This window comes from Salvelinus namaycush, chromosome 14, assembly GCF_016432855.1.
Source record: "Salvelinus namaycush isolate Seneca chromosome 14, SaNama_1.0, whole genome shotgun sequence".
In the NCBI taxonomy this organism is placed as follows: Eukaryota; Metazoa; Chordata; class Actinopteri; order Salmoniformes; family Salmonidae; genus Salvelinus; species Salvelinus namaycush.
The window spans coordinates 36755465-36773474 of NC_052320.1; the positions used below are offsets into that span (position 1 = coordinate 36755465).

The window sequence follows — 18010 nt, forward strand, 5'->3', positions numbered from 1 at the left end:
GGTCAGTCATTGAAGTTTACTATGACGGTATCACAGAGTTATACAGGTTTTGAAAGGATGCATATCATGACAGACAATACATGGGATAAGCCTGCACTTGGTACTGCACTGTTGGTATTTCAATAGAACATGAATTACAAATGGCTGTACTGTAATGTTACAATCTTGCATCAATGATAGGCCTACGTTAGTCTGGCAAAAGCATGTGGGTCTGTGTGTCAGCATAGGCTATTGCTCTATATAAATTCCTCAAATACACAGCACATTGTTTTGGCAATGATTTTAAAAGACGGGCCCATGCAACAAAAAAAATACAACATGCACTTTAACAAGCTCCCTTTAACATTGACATCAAGGGGAAAATAAAGCACTAGTATTTCAGCTGCGTATAAAAACAAGGAACTACTACAGTGACAGTAAGCAATAGGCTCCAAAATATAAATGTGTTTGAATGAATAACAAAAATGATGTAGAAATCCTAGCTACTTACAGCAGTTACAGCCATTGCCTTTTGAACCTTGCTGAATATCTAGTTTAAGGTTGTCCAGTTTTAATCACATTAAAATGACACAAACATGTTAACGTTTTAAATTCCCAACACACACATTTACGGTCTTACCTAACACATTTCTCCATCCAGCTCGGATTGCATGGCCGGCTGACCCAGTTCAACAGGCTGGGGAGGCTGCAGTATTAGGTTACACTCAATAACCTTGCCCTCTCTGAACCTTTGCAGCCTTCAAACAGCTTACAGACTCACCAGATCAGACCTAGGCCCCTACAGGTGGAAAACGATAGTGGTGCTAGATTGGTAGTATAAAAATGCTGTGCCTGGTCACGTGTGTTCACTGAAACTGGGTTTGATGAATTGTGTGATTATGGTCCTGGTGACGGTGTGACCCAAGTCCTATGGTTGTGGTTGTGATCCGGGTAAGGTTCAGATCTCCTGGAGCAGGTCGGCGGGGAAGAAGCCCAGCTTGCGGCCGGTGCTGACCTTCAGGTAGCCATTCACCTCCTCTCCCTTCTTCACCACGATCTGCGACACAACACAAAGAGGGTGGAGGAAGTTGCTGTGGCTCCACAGAGGTACAGTAATCGTTGCAGAAGACCAGGCATGCGCACGCACGCACGCACGCACGCACGCACGCACGCACACACACACACACACACACACACACACACACAGTAGCAACCGTCATTACAGTCACTGTCCACATGCACACACCCATCCATACTGTTCATGATCATAAAGCTGAAATCAGTTTCCTGTACAAAGAAAAACTCAACACGTTATTTTCATAGAAACATAAAGCACACCTAAATTACAGTACTTTCAAGTATGTGATAGTATTCGACTCAGGTCTGACAAACAGCGACACATCTGTTTCTTACCTGGTCTTTTTTCAGAGTGATCTGTCCCATCTCTCTGTTTCCCACGACAGACCGTGTCACCTTGAACACCCTCTCCCCCGTTTTTATTCTAATGATGTAATTGGTGGGGAGGTAACCTGTCTTCTCACCAATCTTCCCCTGAGAATAGACAATAGGCCTTATTTACGATGTTGACAATAAATTACAGTCAATGAGTTAGTAGAGCCATTGCTAGTTTCGATCATTGTCAGCTTGCTTGATCATTTTGCCAGGAACCATTACCCTCCACCATTCTTCATTGGCGTCATCAATTATAGTGATTCGATCACCAGGACTGAAAGACACACAAAGGTTTGTATATTTGTATGAAATTGGATTAAAAATGTTCACGAGACTGAAATATTGGCCATAAAACGGCATTCATAAAATATAAGGAAATATTTTAGTAAACTCACTGGAAATCAAGGTCGTCTTTCTCAATGGCCTTGAAGCGGTACAGAGCCAGGTAGTAATGGGACTGATTTCCCATGTTTCCCATCTCCTTCTTTTTCTGTAGCATACATACACCGATGTTTGTCTACTAATTGTATTGATGTACCAGACAGGGTGTTATTGTTGATGTGGACGTGGTTAGTGTATACATGACGTCAGGGCATGTCAGGCAGTTAAAGCCCCTTACCTTGTCATCTGCTTTGTCAGCCTTGTCTCCCTTCTTATCCCCCTCGGGTTTTCCTACAAACACATCACACATGGTCTTTGTAGAGTTTCATTACAACAATGGTGAACTCCTCAACGTTAGACCCAGTGTTACAAGTATTTTATGTAGCTCCTTGACACTCAGTGTAAGATTTTTTTTATTTGTTCTGTACTGTATGCCATTCTGTTTTGTCTGAGAAAAGGTTGACATACATACACAAAACATTAAGAACACCTGCTCTTTCCATGACATAGACTGACCAGGTGAATTCAGGTGAACGTTATGATCCCTTATTGATGTCACTTGTTAAATCTACTTCAATCAGTGTAGATGAAGGGGAGGAGACAGGTTAAAGAAGGATTTTCAAGCCTTGAGACAATTGAGACATGGATTGGGTATGCATGGGTGAATGGGCAAGACAAAAGATTTAAGTGCCTTTGAACAGGGTGTGGTAGTAGGTGCCTGGCGCATCGGTTCAACACTGCTAGATTTTTTTTACGCTCAACAGTTTCCCGTGTGTATCAGGAATGGTCCAACACCCAAAGGACATCCATCCAACTTGACACAACTGTGCAACTCAATATTAGGAAGGTGTTCTTCATTTAATTTTTTTTATTTTATTGAACCTTTATTTAATGCTGCTTAACAACCGCTCAGTTAGTTTACCATTCCCTTTGATGGGCTCCAATATCAAATCACATGGCACAATTTGTTTAAATAAAACTATGTGGTTATGAATAAATACACCATATTTTTGTACAGTTGATGCAGTGGAACCATAGACGGCACCAACTTGAATTATCACGTGTCAATATGGACATCCTTCATCCTCTTTCAATACCTTCTGCCTGCTCGTCTTCTTTGGGTTGTTGTGATTCCTCTTCCTCCATCATCATCATCATCATCTTGGAGGGGGAAAAATATGGTTAACATACAATTTATATTCCCTATGCAAATGTCTGTCAGTTAACGATACCGTTATTGTGACTTATCGTCATTCATTTCTCTTTTGGCTAATGTGTGCCACACTCACATTCTTCTTGTCTTCAGACCCCTTCTTGCGCTCCTTGTTTGCCATGACAACCCCAACCCGCAGGGTGTCAAACACAGGGTCGTTACGGTTGGAGTGGGCTGGACAGGAGAACGCAGCAGAGGGAACACACAGTTCAAAATATGTTGAACACAAGTTGAAATCCTTAGCTTGTTGAGATGGTTAGTGGCTTACCTGCATCTGTCTGGTCACTACTGTATAGAGGGGAACTGTATGCTCGTCTGAAACCTGGGGGCTATAGGACAGACAGCAATATGAATATGTAGAGGAATTGATGTGTTTCTGGCAACCACATGCAACATGAACTTGATCGTGATCTGACTTTATACAGATCATGACCTAAACTATGAATAGAAAACGTCTTACAATTTTGCCAAAGCACTTCTGATACTCAACATAGGACTGGCACGAGTGGTGGATGTTGGTCTTGCAGTTTTTGCACGTCAGAGCAAACTTGTTGTTGACTGAAGGGTTGAAAATATGTACAGTAAGAAGCTAGTCAGTATGATTAAGCTTTACAGATAATATTAATAAATACAAGAGCGACTCCTGGTCAATTTTAAACTTACGGACTATCATACGAGCACAGACGTCACAGAACTTGGGTGTCTTGCAGTAGTGGTCTTTGAACTTGTGTGGTTTGTCATTCACCAATATAACAACGGGCTCAGGCTCGGGCTCCTTCTCCTCTACTTCCACCTCCTCCTCATAAACGAAGTATACCTGCAGAGAGAGTGGCTATGTCTCAATACTACTAGTGGTAGACAGCTTTACTTCCTTCTCCCTAGTGACTACTGTTTGGAAAGGTAAGAATCAGTCTAGTCAAAATAATACTTTCCTGTCATTGACAAGTCCACACGGTCGTTCTCTATAACATGCAAATGTTTTTGCATCAATGAGGTAAATCAGTAAAGTAAAAGTAGCTTTTCATTTAACAAGCATTTAAAATATTATTTTACTTCTGGCGAGTATGTGGTCAATGAAAAAAAAGCTCTAGGTTTAGCCCATAGTGTCACCTAACTACAGAATATAAATAGGGGACGGGAAAGCCTCACATATATTACACTAATGAGCGTCCTAGTTGGCTGCTATTTTAATCTGTTTGGGGGATGGTGTTACCATCCGTGGCAGATTGACGTGCTACTCACAGTATTGTCTTCCTCTTTTACAATATTGTCAGGGGTTGTGGGGTTGTCGTGGATATCCAGCGAATGTTTATCTTCCAGTCTAACACAGGCAAACGAACAGAGAACATTAAGCAACATCGAGCAACAAGGACATCTGAAAAGTATTTGAGAGTGAAACATTGCAGTAGAATGGTTATGGTGGCTGAGCTTTCAAATTTGACCAAGTTTAACATGATTATTGCAATGAATAATATAATTCCTAAAGCTTTCCCATGTTGTGTTATTTAGAACCAGGGGTAACTGTTAAAAAGGACTATCCAAATTCTGTACATATTGAGTTCAGCAACATGAGAATAGACTCACTGGTCATATTGAGCCATGGTGTGATGTGTGAGCTCTCACGCTCGTCCTGCAGTGCTACGCACCTGAGACATAAGACAGTTTAGGGAACAGAAACACTGGCTTTCAATATCACCTTCAGTCTGAGAACCATTTGAATGGAACACTTGACTACAGTGGTCTACTCTGTGGGAGTTTTAAAATGATTTACAGAACAGCTAGGTATGGGCAGGATGATTTACCCACACACACAAGCATACATGGACCCCCCCCCCAAAGAGACGCTCGTCCACTCTACTATTTTGGGGAAGGGTAACTCAATCTCATCATAGCTAAATTTGGGCATGAGCTGAGAAGTTCTGGGGAAAAGTACAACGATATAAGACCAGGAGTCTTCGTGAATATTTGACATTTCAGTCCCTTCTCAATGAAAACTTAAACAATTTGCTATCTAACTAAAAGCTGACTGAACAATTAAATATATGATGTCGAGTTAGAAAAAACTGAACAGACCACACGCTAAAAACAAAGAAATGCAATATAGTTGAAATTGAGACATACTTGGTCCCACTGGTTGCTAGTCCAGTCAATGAAGAAATTGAATCTGGTATGTGGATGAATGGCAAAGGCTTTCTTCACCAGTTTGGATTCAGAGATGTTCCTTTCGTGTGTGATGAGCAACCTGTCACACCGGAGACCTCCGAAACCCTTCCAACTCTTGATTGGTACTTCCCTTTTGAGCTATTCTTCATGCATGTCATTTCCTAGCAGTGATCCAATGGTTAGTGGTTAGAGCAGAGGGGTGAGTGAGTAAGGGACTGTGAGGGCAGGTGTCATTGTGAGTGAGTGAGACAGCTGGGTAACTTTCAGGGCACCGATGACGAGGGGAAATCAGACCCCACTCACAACCTGAGAGGGCAGGCCAAGACACACATAGCCTACTGTTGGCTTACTGTACAAACTGCAGGCATCATCAGAATTGCTGTAGTTTCTCGCATTTTCAATACACGGTGAACACCACATTATACTATCCCATATAAAACCTTTAACAGTTAAAATCCTTATTGAATAGGAAAGAAATTCTAAAACAGAAAGAAAAAATGTGTAGTTTTTATGTAAGAGAGGGTCAAAATAATAGAATGAGAAAATGTATTCATATTGTGGAAGACTGATATGGGAGTAGCCAGAGGTAGCTAATCCATAGATGAAAACATGAGATTTTACAAAGGCCTATTTTTGGCCCCAGCACAGTTGAACAACAAACTGGCTAGTTTATTGTATTTTTTGCTTCGGCTACCACAGAGAGATAGCGCGAAGCAAGAGGTTTTACTCCACCCAAAATCTGTCCATGAAAATAAGGGGACTTATTATATGATGGTCAATGAGATTGTTGAATTTGCTCCACAAAAAAATGTAATTGGTAATTTGCTACGTGTGGCTAATTTGATCAAATAAACGTTTCGTAATGTTTAGGTTGTTACAATGCACCGATATAAGTGGACGCACGTGGCATTTCAACATACTTTGAAAAAACTACCTAATATTGAGTTGTGTTTACTGTCATAGAGATAGAGGACTCATCATGCATCTAACCTGTTTGAGCATGGACATTGCCACTGAGGGTGTCCACCATTTTAAAGTAGTCAATTGGGTGGGGATTCCTATGAGTTTGGAGCAATCAGTCAATGAGGAAGAAGAAAATGTACTACTTTAAATGGAGATGGCATTGCCCATGCTGTCACAGACGCTAAAATAGCACAGATACAAAGATGAGTCCTCTATCTCAGTGGTTCCCAAACTGTGGGTCGGGACTCACTTGTGGGTTGCGGCAGGGGTCCAGGTGGGTCGTGGGATTACATTTTTTGTAATAAAAAAAAAAAAACGCTTTCAGTGTAAACTTCAACAACTTAAACCAAATAGAAATAGCCTAGAATCTTTAAATACTTACAATCATCAAAACTAGACAATCAGGCCCCCATGGATTTTGTTATAATAAGAACATAGCATTAGCCATATGGAAAAATGTATTGCAGAAAAATGTGCTCTAAAACTGCAACATTTTATTTCAGCTCCATTACAAAATGTGTAAATTTGCAGGAAATTAGCTTTAAAACGGCAACATTTTCTCTCTGCTGCCAAGGTTGTATTTTTTACTTATTGTATGGTCTGTGTATGTTTTTTCACCGCCCAACCCATATGGTGGGTCAGGACTCAAAAGACAACTCAATTGGTGGGTCACGAAGCAAAAAAAAGTTTGGCAAACCCCGGCTCTGTCTATCTCCATGGCTTGCTGTTCACACGTGTATCTGCCCTCTCATTGGCTGGAATGGTTCCACCCGATGTCGCCTGCCTTCCATCTTTGAGGACATGTATTTCCATTGTTAGAGCGGTCACTTAACTATCTTGTCAATATAGTACACAATCTTTGGCTACCACTACAAAGGTCCCATTGCATTGTGGGTACAATAGTCTATCGCATCCCAAGTGCGCATGCTCCTTAGAAAACTCCATTATTTTTTGCACGGAATCTGCAAGAAAAAAATGTAAACCGTGAAATAGGGATTAAAATGTGCATCAGCTACGCTAACTTTTTGCTTAACGTACACCGACCTGGTCGAACAGTGTCTGGAGATAAGAACTGAATAATTTGGCGACACGATCGGACATCGGTGGGTCTTGGGACACTACAGAATCAAGTAAATGTATGTCAATGCTAGCGAGCTAGCTTCGCCCCAAGATCATAGGCGCAGTAAAATGAAGCATTATTGCCCTTTGTTTTTAACCCGATGGGCAAATGTAGCGATCTAATAGACAGACGGAGATTTGATTGGTGGCGAAAAGACTGCACTGAAAGATTGATCATCGTATTGGCTGTCTAGATAAGGTTAACATCCAAAATAGTTTAGCATTACCAAGCCAGCTAACTATGTGTTCTCCCGCGAGCTTACTGGAGAAGACTCCAAAAACTTCGAGAGCTTGTTTTAGAACAGAACGGTTGAATGCAATTGGCTCAATTGTTCGTTATCTAGTTAGCATGCATGCCTAGTTATAAACAACAATTTTTCCAAGTTCTCATTATTAAAATGCTGTTATTTCACACTGTGTCTATCAAGCTGTCACGAAACATCAGACTGTAACATTGGCTAGTTTACGTTAGTTGGCTAGCTAGTTGGGATAAAGCTAGCCCAACGTTGGATATAGGACTTGGATATACTCGTTGTGCATGTGATTTCGCTACTTTGCGTGTCGCTTTTGCCTGTAATATATTAGATAAGTATAGTGTGCATTTAGCTATTTATTATCAGGTTACAAATGCTGGGTTTCCCTTCTCATTTCAACATCCAACTAGCTAGCTATTTGATACTACGCCACTGACTCAATTGAAATAAAACTAGGCATGTCCAAATATGTATTCCCTTCTATGTTTGTGTGGGTTATTGTAGCGATCAAAATTGAAAGATTCCTTTTGTTCAACATTTCATGTGTTTATTTAAGGGCTAACTAACTAGGTATATCTTTATCTTCAATTGCAGACATACAGTGGCCCTAGTGTGAGCTGCAGCGTTTTGGAGGGGCTGACTTCTGAAGTAGGGTCAGAAGACTTAGTTCTTGGATAGTTCTGCAAGGCGTTTGGAGGGAGATTGGCAGAGTCTGTTCTTCTCCGCTGACACCATGGCCTTCAAACGGTGGATACCATAGCCAATATTATCTTTGGCTTTTCAAAGATGACAAGGTACACTGGAGAAAACATGATATCCTCCCTCACTCATCAGGCATTCTCTGTTAGACTTTATATTGGTTTCTATGAGTTGGGACTCTGGTTGTGTTTTTGGTGGGAAAACATTGAAATCAGACTCTCAGTACAGTTGTCGTAATAGTTGTTCATTAAAGCTCTCATGCGTTCATACTAGGGCTGGGACAACACCAGTATCGTGATACTCGTTGGTATCGTGGCAAGGAAACAAAACATGAAGAGGGTTTAACATCTTAAGGAAAAAGCTGTCATTTTTTTTAGTTGAGAACAAGTTCTTATTTACAACTGCGACCTGGCCAAGATAAAGCAAAGCAGTGCGACACAAACAACAACACAGAGTTACACATGGAATAAACAAGCGTACAGTCAATAACACAATAGAAAAGAAAAAAAAGTCTATATACAGTGTGTGCAAATGGCGTGAGGCGGTAAGGCAATAAATAGGTAATGTTGGAAACAAATATCATTATGTTGTCCAGAATCCAGAGTCACATTTATTTATTTTCCAATCTATAGCATACAATATGTTACGTACTACAGGTTTATAAACGACTAAAGAGTTTGGTCTGCTTCATGTTTCAATTTTTTCCATGGAAGAAATATTGCCATTCTGGGCTCGTCACAGCCCTAATTCATATTACATTTGTTAACCGCCACTTCTATCCCAAAGGTGCTGCAAGGCGGTTTTTACAAAATGATGGGAGGCAGTGAGAGTGGCAGTGGAGACACGGATGGAGTCCAAACTGTGGCAATACAAGTCCCCATTGGCTGGCAGAGGAGGGTGGAGGACGGGCTTGTGGTGTATGTCAGGTAAGCAAGTTCAGTAACAGGTATAGTACTTGTTTTATGAACATTTAATCTATTATTAAATGTCTTATACGACGTTATTCCATATTATATATTCAGACTAGTCTGGGTGTGTGTTGTCTTCATTTCCCAAAAGCTGGGCTAGAGCAGGGAATTGTCAAATATATTTGATTTCCCTTCTCTTTTGTTTAAAAACGAATCTCATGCATCCCTGTCCATTCCTACAGTCCAAGTGGCACAGTCCTGTCTTCACTGGAGGAGGTTAAGTCTTATCTGTTGACCGATGGCACATGCAAGTGTGGCCTGGAATGTCCGCTGGTCATCCACAAGGTAAAGTAGACGTAACTTTCCCCTCTGCATCACCCATCTCACTTCCGCTGTGTCACAACTGATTTTTGACTGCGGTTTGCTGAAGGTATGTCCCTTCATTGTCTCGGCAGGTGTTTAACTTTAGCCTAGGGGTCAAAGTTCAGCAGCGCAGCCAGCTGGTGGGGAAGGCAGAGCAGGACATGACAAAGCTCTGTAACCATCGAAGGAAAGTGGTTGCCATGGCAGCGCTCTGTCGCAGTATGCAGGCTTCACAGCTGCCCTATGTTTCCTGTCACACAGGTAAATATGGGAAAAATAAAAAATAATAGATCTAATGTAACAGAAGTACTTGTAGGATATTGTACTGCTATTACCGGTTTTCATGGTGCTATTGAAAAATTGCTCTCAGAAATGTAACTAATCGTGTTGGCTAGTTCTGTGACAATTATGGGATTTTGGGTAGTGATTAATTGTCATGCAAATGACCACAGTTATTGTCACAGTAGTTTTAGTTTCTAGTTTGTAACGTATCGTAATGCATCTTTGAAAATGTGTTACGACATACCTAATGATTACAACACGGCTTTTGTGAAACCCGTCTTAAAATAACAAATAGTTTTGACCACTTGGGACTTATTCAAAATAATCTTCTCCTCCCGACCATGCCATTCTGCTCGTAAAAATGATTAGGCCTGCCAACTTTAACCTCTACACTTACAAATGAATGTGGGAAAAAAACTGCTTTTGGGTAAACTATATTTACTTGAAAATAAAGTTGAATTGAGACCGTTATGACAATGTGTTTTTGTTTTGTTCATGGTTATTGTCCGTCGTTGTCAACTATACGATTATTGTGCCCGCCATAATGTATTTTTTGGTTTGTTTGCAGAGGTCACCAGTGCCATGGAGAACCGAGATCCAAAGAGGATGGGAGTGGACAGAGAAGAAGAAGAACGTGGCACTTATCCCTCTAAACACCATCTAGTCCAGTCCAGGCCCAACAATAATCTCAACCACAACCCTTGTGGCAGTCCTAAATATTCCACCCAACTTGTGTATTCTTACAATGGTTCCTCACCCCTCTCACACGCTAGCACTAACTCTCATCACTCTCCTGAGATTCTGAAGAGACTGCCCCCTCCTCTCCATTTCCCTCCCACCACCTCTCAATTCTCCAGCTATGGGGCACCTCAGAGGTCCCCATGCACCCCCACACCTCAGAACTTCAGTCAGGGTCAGAGGACACCCCAGACTCCGGAAGCCCCCAGATCTCCTCATTTGGGGCCCCTCTCTCCCCTTCCTCCCTCCTCCCCTGGAACACTGGGAAAGGGAGGGCAGAGCCACCCACATGGTATCATCATTGGGTCTCTCCTGTCCCCCTCATGTTCCCCCTCTCCCCGCCAGCGCTCACGCCACCCCTCCGCCTCTTCCTCGCTTTCTGAACAGGGGGTGGGAGGGGTGGTGCTGGGCGGCTACCCCCCCAGAAGGATATCCTCTTCTTCCCCACACTCTCCTCTACCCGGGGGTTCCCCTAACCTCCATTTCCCCAAATACAAGCTCGAGGACATCTTAGAGCAGTTCAGGAACTCAGGCAACGGTAGCACTAATAATCACATCCTTAACCCAAACTCACTGAGCAACCAAAGCAATCCTCAGATCCTCTCTCTAGCTCTTGAAAAGGGTGAGAAGCCCACAAAGGCACCTGCTTCCGCCACCGGCTCAGGCATGGGGATCAGTGCTGGTCCTTCTGTGTTGCCTCTTGGACAGTTCTTGAACCACCAGAAGCAACCACACACAGCCTCGTTTCCTGCCAGTAGCCTCCTCTCGGCAGCAGCTAAGGCTCAGCTGGCCAGCCAGATGGCCCACGACCACAGTTCCAATTCAGCCAGCGTCCTCAGCTCGGCCACCTCTCTGGAGGTCTCGAAAGAGTCTCGGCAGTCAAAGGTAACAAACAGCACTTTACACAACAACAGCCATCCCTCCATCACTAGGCCCCTCCCTGCAGCCTCCCACCTGCTTCTCCACCCCTGCGCCACCCTCTCTCAGCCCCGAGCCTCGAGTCCCCTGCACCTCTCCCCTACAGACCGGACGTCCCACAGGAAGCGGCAGCGGCGTTCGCCCACGGTGCTCAGCATGCTGAAGGACTCCCAGGTGAGCGGTCTCAGAACCCCCGGCGACGTGCTCAACCTCTCCGCCTTGCACTCTCAACCCTCTTCTACCTCAGGCTCGTCCCACTCTGCCACGTCAGAGAACCACCTCCAGGGTCTGAGGCTCTCAGTCCGGCACTCCTGCCCACTCACAGGGCCCCAGAAGCAGCCTGACGGCGCCCTGGACTTCACTACAATCATGGCAGGTCAACCGGATCCCCCCACCCAGCCTCTCTCCGCTCTGCTTCACCTGCTCAGTATGCAGAACGCCCAAGTCGCCGGAGCCCAGCCCGGCTCTGGACACGGTACAGGAAGCACGAGGCAGAGCCCCAGGCAGTCTCCCTCTCCCTCCCATTTAAACATTAGACCATTCCCCATGCAGTCCCCCTCTCACCCCTGTACCATGCAAGGCCTGTCACAGCCCCTGTCTCCCTCTCAGTCATTGTCCAGGCTTGGTAGTGCTAGTGCACAGTCTCCACATACGAAGGCCAGTCCCAAACAGAGACTGTCTCCCTCCACGGCCCTGTCCAACGTTCAGTCAGCACACCATGGCAGTAGCCCCTCGCCCACCCCACACACCCCTGATAGGCTACTGCAGGCCCAAAACCAACCTATGGATGCCGCCACCACCACCATACAGTCTCCCATGTGCCAGGCGTTGCCCGACGTCAGTGCATCAGTGGAGATTGAGAGCATATCAACACTAGGCCCTGGTCTCAGCCTGGGTCATCCTCCCAACAGCACCCCCACCTCCAACCATAGCACCACCGTCACCAGCTGCAGCAGCACCACCTCCCCCAGACCCCTGGATCTTAGTAACCACGTGCTGGCCCTGCTGGCAGCCTCCTCCACCACGCCTCTGGGGGAAGGGGGCCTGGACACAACCACCGGCAACGACACTGCAGGTGAGGTTGAGCCTTAAAAATCTGTCGCTAACTAGGCGAAATCCACGGAATAGGAAAATTGATTCATTGTTCATTCGACTTTATTCGTGTTAGTTGTTGTTGAGCACTGTGCATTTTGAACAATCATCTCCCTCACTCCTTTCATCCTGGTTCTGTTTTATCCTCTCTAGGGGTGCAAGAGCCTGAGAGTGTTGATCATCGCAGCTCTACAGTGAGCAAACCCCCAGGAGGTTGCAGCCCCGGCCCCTGCAACACCCCTTCCCTAGGGGACACCTCCGGCTCCTTACCCTTGGCCGAAGCCTTCCCCTTCATGAGCCAGGAGCAGCTCCTCCAGCTTCTGTCTGCCACAGCCGGCCTGCCCTCCCTCCTGGATCCCACCATCCTGGGCTCCCTGCCCCTGGGCCTGTGGCTGGGCGGTCAGCAGGGTCACCTCCCCACCTCTAACACCTCACAGCAACACCATCAACTGCCCGATCATCATCAACAACAATCGGAACATCAACAACTACTCTTACAGCATGAACAACACCAAGAGCAACACCAGAAACAACAACAGACTGCCCATCTGAACCACAACTTTCCGTTTAGCTTACTCCCCTCTCTAATGGGAGGTCAAGGAGAGCTGCCTCTCAATCTCCTGGGTCTGTTGAACCCACTTCTACCCCCCTCTGCCACTCTTACCCCAGGCCAGGAGGGTGATCTGGGTATAGGGGAGAAACTGGGCCTCCAGGCTCTCCTTATGGCCTCCCTGCTACTTGGCCAACAGCAGGCTGCCATGTTGCCCCTGTCTGGGCTGGGCCAGCTGAGCTTGGACCTCCCCCTGCAGCAGCAGCACATCCCAGCCTTGTTGGAGGGTTTGTCTCTGGATAAAGGCTCTGGACTCCTGGACCTGTCGTCCCTCCCCGGCCCTGGGCTCCTTGAGGCCCTCCAGGGCCTGCTTCCCCCAGCCGAGGGGCCCCTCCAGGCCCTGCAGTCGCTCCTGCTCCCCGCTCCTCTCCCTCCCCCAGGCTTCCTCTCCCTCAGCCCCACTCTGCTAACCGCTGCCCTGGGCTCTACTGACCTCCCGCCCACCCCTCAGCTCCCCCCACCCCAACAACCCCCACCTCAGGTAGGCTCCCTCCCTTATCTTAGTGCTCGTACTCAGTAGTTTGCCCTTGTGAAAGATTTAGCGCTATCTGTATTGGAGAGGTCAGTTGATTGTTTTGGTCCCGTCTCCATCCAGGTCTCAGCTTCAGGCCCTGATGGGGGGGTGGACACCCTCATCCCCCTGTCTGTCCAGGGGAAGGACAACCCTGTTCTCCACCAGTTACTGCCCACTCTCCTCAACCCAGGCCTACTAGGTTAGTCACAGCACCGTTCATTTCCACTGCTGTTAATATCAAGCGGTTTTGTTGCCTATTGATTCTGAAACAATTGGCTTTAAAGTTCTGAACCCTCACCGGTTTGAATGGTGTCAGCAATTTTTTTATCTTGTATTCTTTTGAACTTAACAGCATTATTTTGGGGATGTTTTAGAGTATTATATAGTTAGAGAACATTGTTCTGTTCAATGTTGTGTCAATAACTAATTTTTTACAAAAAATGCTCTAAGAACCTTATAGTCCCAAGCCCTCGCAATGCTGAATCATAGTTAGTATTGTCTATTACATTTAACTCTCTGAATAGTGAATTATGTACAACTGTGGGGAACAGCTACAACAAAGCTATATCTTGTAGATTCCCCACATATTGATCATTGGGAAACTGTTTTGGTGATGAACCATGTGTCCCTGTAGGAGACCTGTCTGCTCTGACTAGTTTCCACAGTCTGCTGGGGCTAGGTGCCGGCCCTCTCCTCCTCCCCCCCGTACAGACCTCTGCCCTGGGCATGCCTCTACTCCAGGGCCCTGATGGGGCCATCAACCTCCTCAACAACATCCAGGTACTTGTTGTGTTCCGCTCCTGACACAAGCCTTGTCCTGTAATTTTTAAATATCAGCATTGGATGTTGATCACATCATCCGTCCTCTTCCTCCTTCAGCTCAACATGGCGCCGCACTCAGAGGGAGTAAAGCCCATCTCCTTACAGGAAAAAGACAGCCCCGCCCTTCAGGAGGATATTCCAGCCAATCGGCTTACCCCAGAGGCTGCGCCCAGCCCCTGTCCCGTCCGTACCCCCGTGTCCCAGCGTGGTGAGGGCTCTGTGGGGAGCGTCCTGGACCCCTATGCCTCCTTCATGGACACCATCTACACCTCTTTCCTCCAGGTCAGTGCTAAAGAGCAAGAATCAGCTCAGACTGGGGCCGACGTCCTCTGTGCCTTACCCCCCTCCTACCCTGGGGAGCCCCCTGCCCCCCTGTCCCTGAGCCCTCGCCTGGCCTGCTCCCTGAGGAACCCGGAACTGTCCCGGCTCAACATGGAAGCGGCCCACTCCCCAGCTCAGGGCACCCCCAAACCCAGCAACGACGGCTCGTCCACACCCCTGCAGAGCAAGCCAGGGGTCCCAGAGGGTCACACTAACCCCCCTCTGCCTCCCATCTACCTTGAGGAAGCCAAGACCGAGTCGTACAGCCAGGCTGTCACAGATAGGCAGGGGGACAGACCCCAGGCAGGGGGGTACCTGAGCCCCAGAGACGGGGGCAGCTGCCACAAGGAGGAGACTGTGGGTCTGCAGCACATGGAGCAGGGCAGGGTGAGCCATAAGGATGTATTGTTTTACCACTGCATGGCTAAAAATGCCATTCCTCCACAATATTGCATATTACATTACATGCAGTGAAAGATTTGAGATAGAACTTGTGCCTTATTGACTTCCGTGCCCTTGTTCCCTTTCAGAACCAAACTGCACAAACGGTAGGAGCCAGGAGGGGCAGGAAGAGAAAACAAACGTGAGCTCATTTTGATTCTGTACATTAATCTTTGATAACAATGAGCATCAGCGTTCTTTTCTGCCTATCTTCTCAATGGTACTTATAACACTACCACTTTTCCTTAGAACAATTAAATTGAATACCAGTATATATGTATGTATGTGTGTGTGTATACAGTGCATTCGGGAAGTATTCAGACCCCTTGACTTTTTCCACATTTTGTTACATTACAGCCTTATTCTAAAATGGATAAAATTATTGTTTTCCTTATCAATCTACACACAAAGCAAAACAGGTTTTAGAAATTTGTGCAAATGTATTCAAAATAAAAAACGGATACCTTATTTACGTAAGTATTCAAACCCTTTGCTATGAGACTTCGAAATTGAGCTGATGATCATTTTTTAGATGTTTCTACAACTTGAATGGTGTCCTCCTGTGGTAAATTCAATTGATTGGACATGATTTGGCAGAGTGGCCAGATGGAAGCCACTCCTCAGTAAAAGGCACATGACAGCCCGCTTGAAGTTTGCCAAAAGCCACCTAAAGGACTCTCAGATCATTAAAAAACAGATTCTCTGGTCTGATGAAAACAAGATCGAACTCTTCGGCCTAAATGCCAAGCATCACGTCTGGAGGAAACCTGGCACCATTCCTACGGTGAAGCATGGTGGTGGCAGCATCATGCTTTGGGGATGTGTTTCAGTGGCAGGGACTGGGAGACTAGTCAAGATCGAGGGAAAGATGGAACGGAACTAAGTACAGAGAGATCTTTGATGAAAACCTGCTCCAGAGCTCTCAGGACCTCAGACTGGGGCGAAGGTTCACCTTCCAATAGGACAACGACCCTAAGCACACAGCCAAGACAATGCAGGAGTGGCTTCGGGACAAGTCTCTGAATGTCTTTGAGTGGCCCAATGGTCTGAATACTTATGTAAATGTGATATTTCAGTTTATTATTTTTAATACATTTTCAAAAATAATTCTAAAGATTTCTAAACTGTTTTTGCTTTGTCATTATGGGTTATTGTGTGTGTATTTTGATGGGGGGGGGGGAAACTATTTAATCCATTTTAGAATAACGCTGTAATGTAACAAAATGTGGATAAAGTCAAGGGGTCTGAATAGTTTCCGTATGCACTATATGTGCGTTCGACACCTTGTAGAGCATGCGTCGATGAATTGAGGCTTTTCTGAGGGCAAAAGGGGGTGCAACTCAATATTAGGAAGTTGCTTGGACTCTACAAGGTGTCGAAAGCGTTCCACAGGGATGCTGGCCCATGTTGACTACAATACTTCCCACAGTTGTCAAGTTGACTGTATGTTCATTGTGTGGTGGACTATTCTTTATACACACGGGAAACTGTTGAGTGTGAAAAAGCCAGCAGCGCTACAGCTCCTGACACAAACCGCTGCGCCTGGCACCTACTACCATACCTTGTTCAAAGGCACCGAAATCTTTTGTCTTGCCCATTCACCCTCTGAATGGCACACATGCACAATCCGTGTCTCAATTGTCTCGGGGGGCTTAAAACTCCTTCTTTAACCCGTCTCCTCCCCTTCTATGTGGATTTAACAGGTGACGTCAAGGGATCGTACTGTAGCTTTCACCTGGTCAGTCCATGTCATGGAAAGAGCAGGTGTCCTTAATGTTTTGTACAGTGTGTGTGTGTGTATATAGTGATTTCTTTGTGTGTCTTAGGCTACAGAATGTGCTGGAGGATTTCCGAGATCTAGATAATCCAGAACTAGAGGAACCTAAACGCACGGTAAAGACCTTCCCGCAACTCTCATTTAACATAATTGGACCTCTTATATCAGTGTGCGTCATATCAACTCCGTTGCCACGGCCTGTTTTCTAACAGCAGTGCCGTTGTAATGATGACGTGTGTCTTGTGTTGTAGGCGGTGCTGCTGAAGCCTGAGAGGTCGGTCCGGGGCAGGAGGCGGCGGGGGGCCAGGTCCCAGAGACAGTGACTGTTTCCCCCTCACCGCCAACCCCATCCCCTATCACTGCTTTATATTCTCCTGGCTCCCCCACTGTTTTTCAACTGCACTACTATATCGTCATGCCAACCTCTTACCTTTGACCAGGAGTGATCTAGATAAAATAAATAAAATAAAAAACATCATTCTGTGGATGCTTTCACTTAGGAGAAGACCCGTCTTAAGTCTGTGTGGTTGCTTGGCGTCATTGATTGAGATCCGTTATGATGTAAGTGTTAGATTTGTCTACAAGAAAACTGTACTGTTTCTCAGTGTGTTTACTGTGAGTCAGGATAAGAGTATCCGCTTGAATGACCCACGTTTGCTCTCTGTTTGAGATTGTATGATATGTGTGGTTTGTGTATGTTCCAAGAGTGTTTTTTCGAGACGCTAGACGTTGTCCCTGACCACAGATCTAGGATCAGATAACCTAACCCCAAATCCTTATGAGGATACAAAATATATCTAATCCCGGACCTGAGTTGTGGGGCAACTTATACCAACGCCTAGAGATGCCTGCTGTTGCTGAGCCCTTTCACTGTGGTAGTCATACAGTATGTGTACCCAGAGAGAGAGAGACCATGTATCTGTGCCAGACAGTCTCAGGCTTCTCTGCAGACAGACACACTGCTACCCAACACGTAGCCTAGGTGTGAAAACAATGCAATG

At 45.6% G+C, this 18010-nt stretch overlaps 2 protein-coding genes across 3 annotated transcripts; one reads left to right on the forward strand and one right to left on the reverse strand.

Moving 5' to 3' along the window:
• On the reverse strand, window positions 1-4626 carry LOC120058980 (SH3 and cysteine-rich domain-containing protein 3-like). The gene is made up of 12 exons (XM_039007737.1): window positions 4610-4626; window positions 4268-4346; window positions 3689-3842; window positions 3486-3583; window positions 3294-3354; window positions 3102-3199; window positions 2910-2973; window positions 2051-2103; window positions 1827-1921; window positions 1654-1705; window positions 1393-1530; window positions 1-1036 (listed from the first exon to the last, which is right to left on the reverse strand). Exons 1-12 carry the CDS (start codon window positions 4624-4626, stop codon window positions 938-940), a joined length of 1008 nt encoding a protein of 335 aa, XP_038863665.1. The 3' UTR covers window positions 1-937.
• Window positions 4627-7093: 2467 nt separating this feature from the next.
• Window positions 7094-17484, forward strand: LOC120059472 (methyl-CpG-binding domain protein 5-like). Of its 2 annotated transcripts, none has more exons than XM_039008548.1 (13): window positions 7094-7287; window positions 8119-8318; window positions 9010-9149; window positions 9374-9476; window positions 9587-9755; window positions 10345-12507; window positions 12678-13615; window positions 13730-13847; window positions 14283-14428; window positions 14528-15178; window positions 15322-15374; window positions 17059-17125; window positions 17261-17484. In XM_039008548.1, the coding sequence occupies exons 3-13, from the start codon at window positions 9034-9036 to the stop codon at window positions 17330-17332; spliced, it is 4596 nt and encodes a 1531-aa protein (XP_038864476.1). In that variant the 5' UTR covers window positions 7094-7287; window positions 8119-8318; window positions 9010-9033; the 3' UTR covers window positions 17333-17484. The 2 variants fall into 2 exon arrangements, with proteins under 2 accessions (XP_038864476.1, XP_038864477.1); XM_039008549.1 differs by having other exon boundaries at window positions 7094-7254.
• The last annotated feature ends 526 nt before the right edge of the window (window positions 17485-18010 follow it).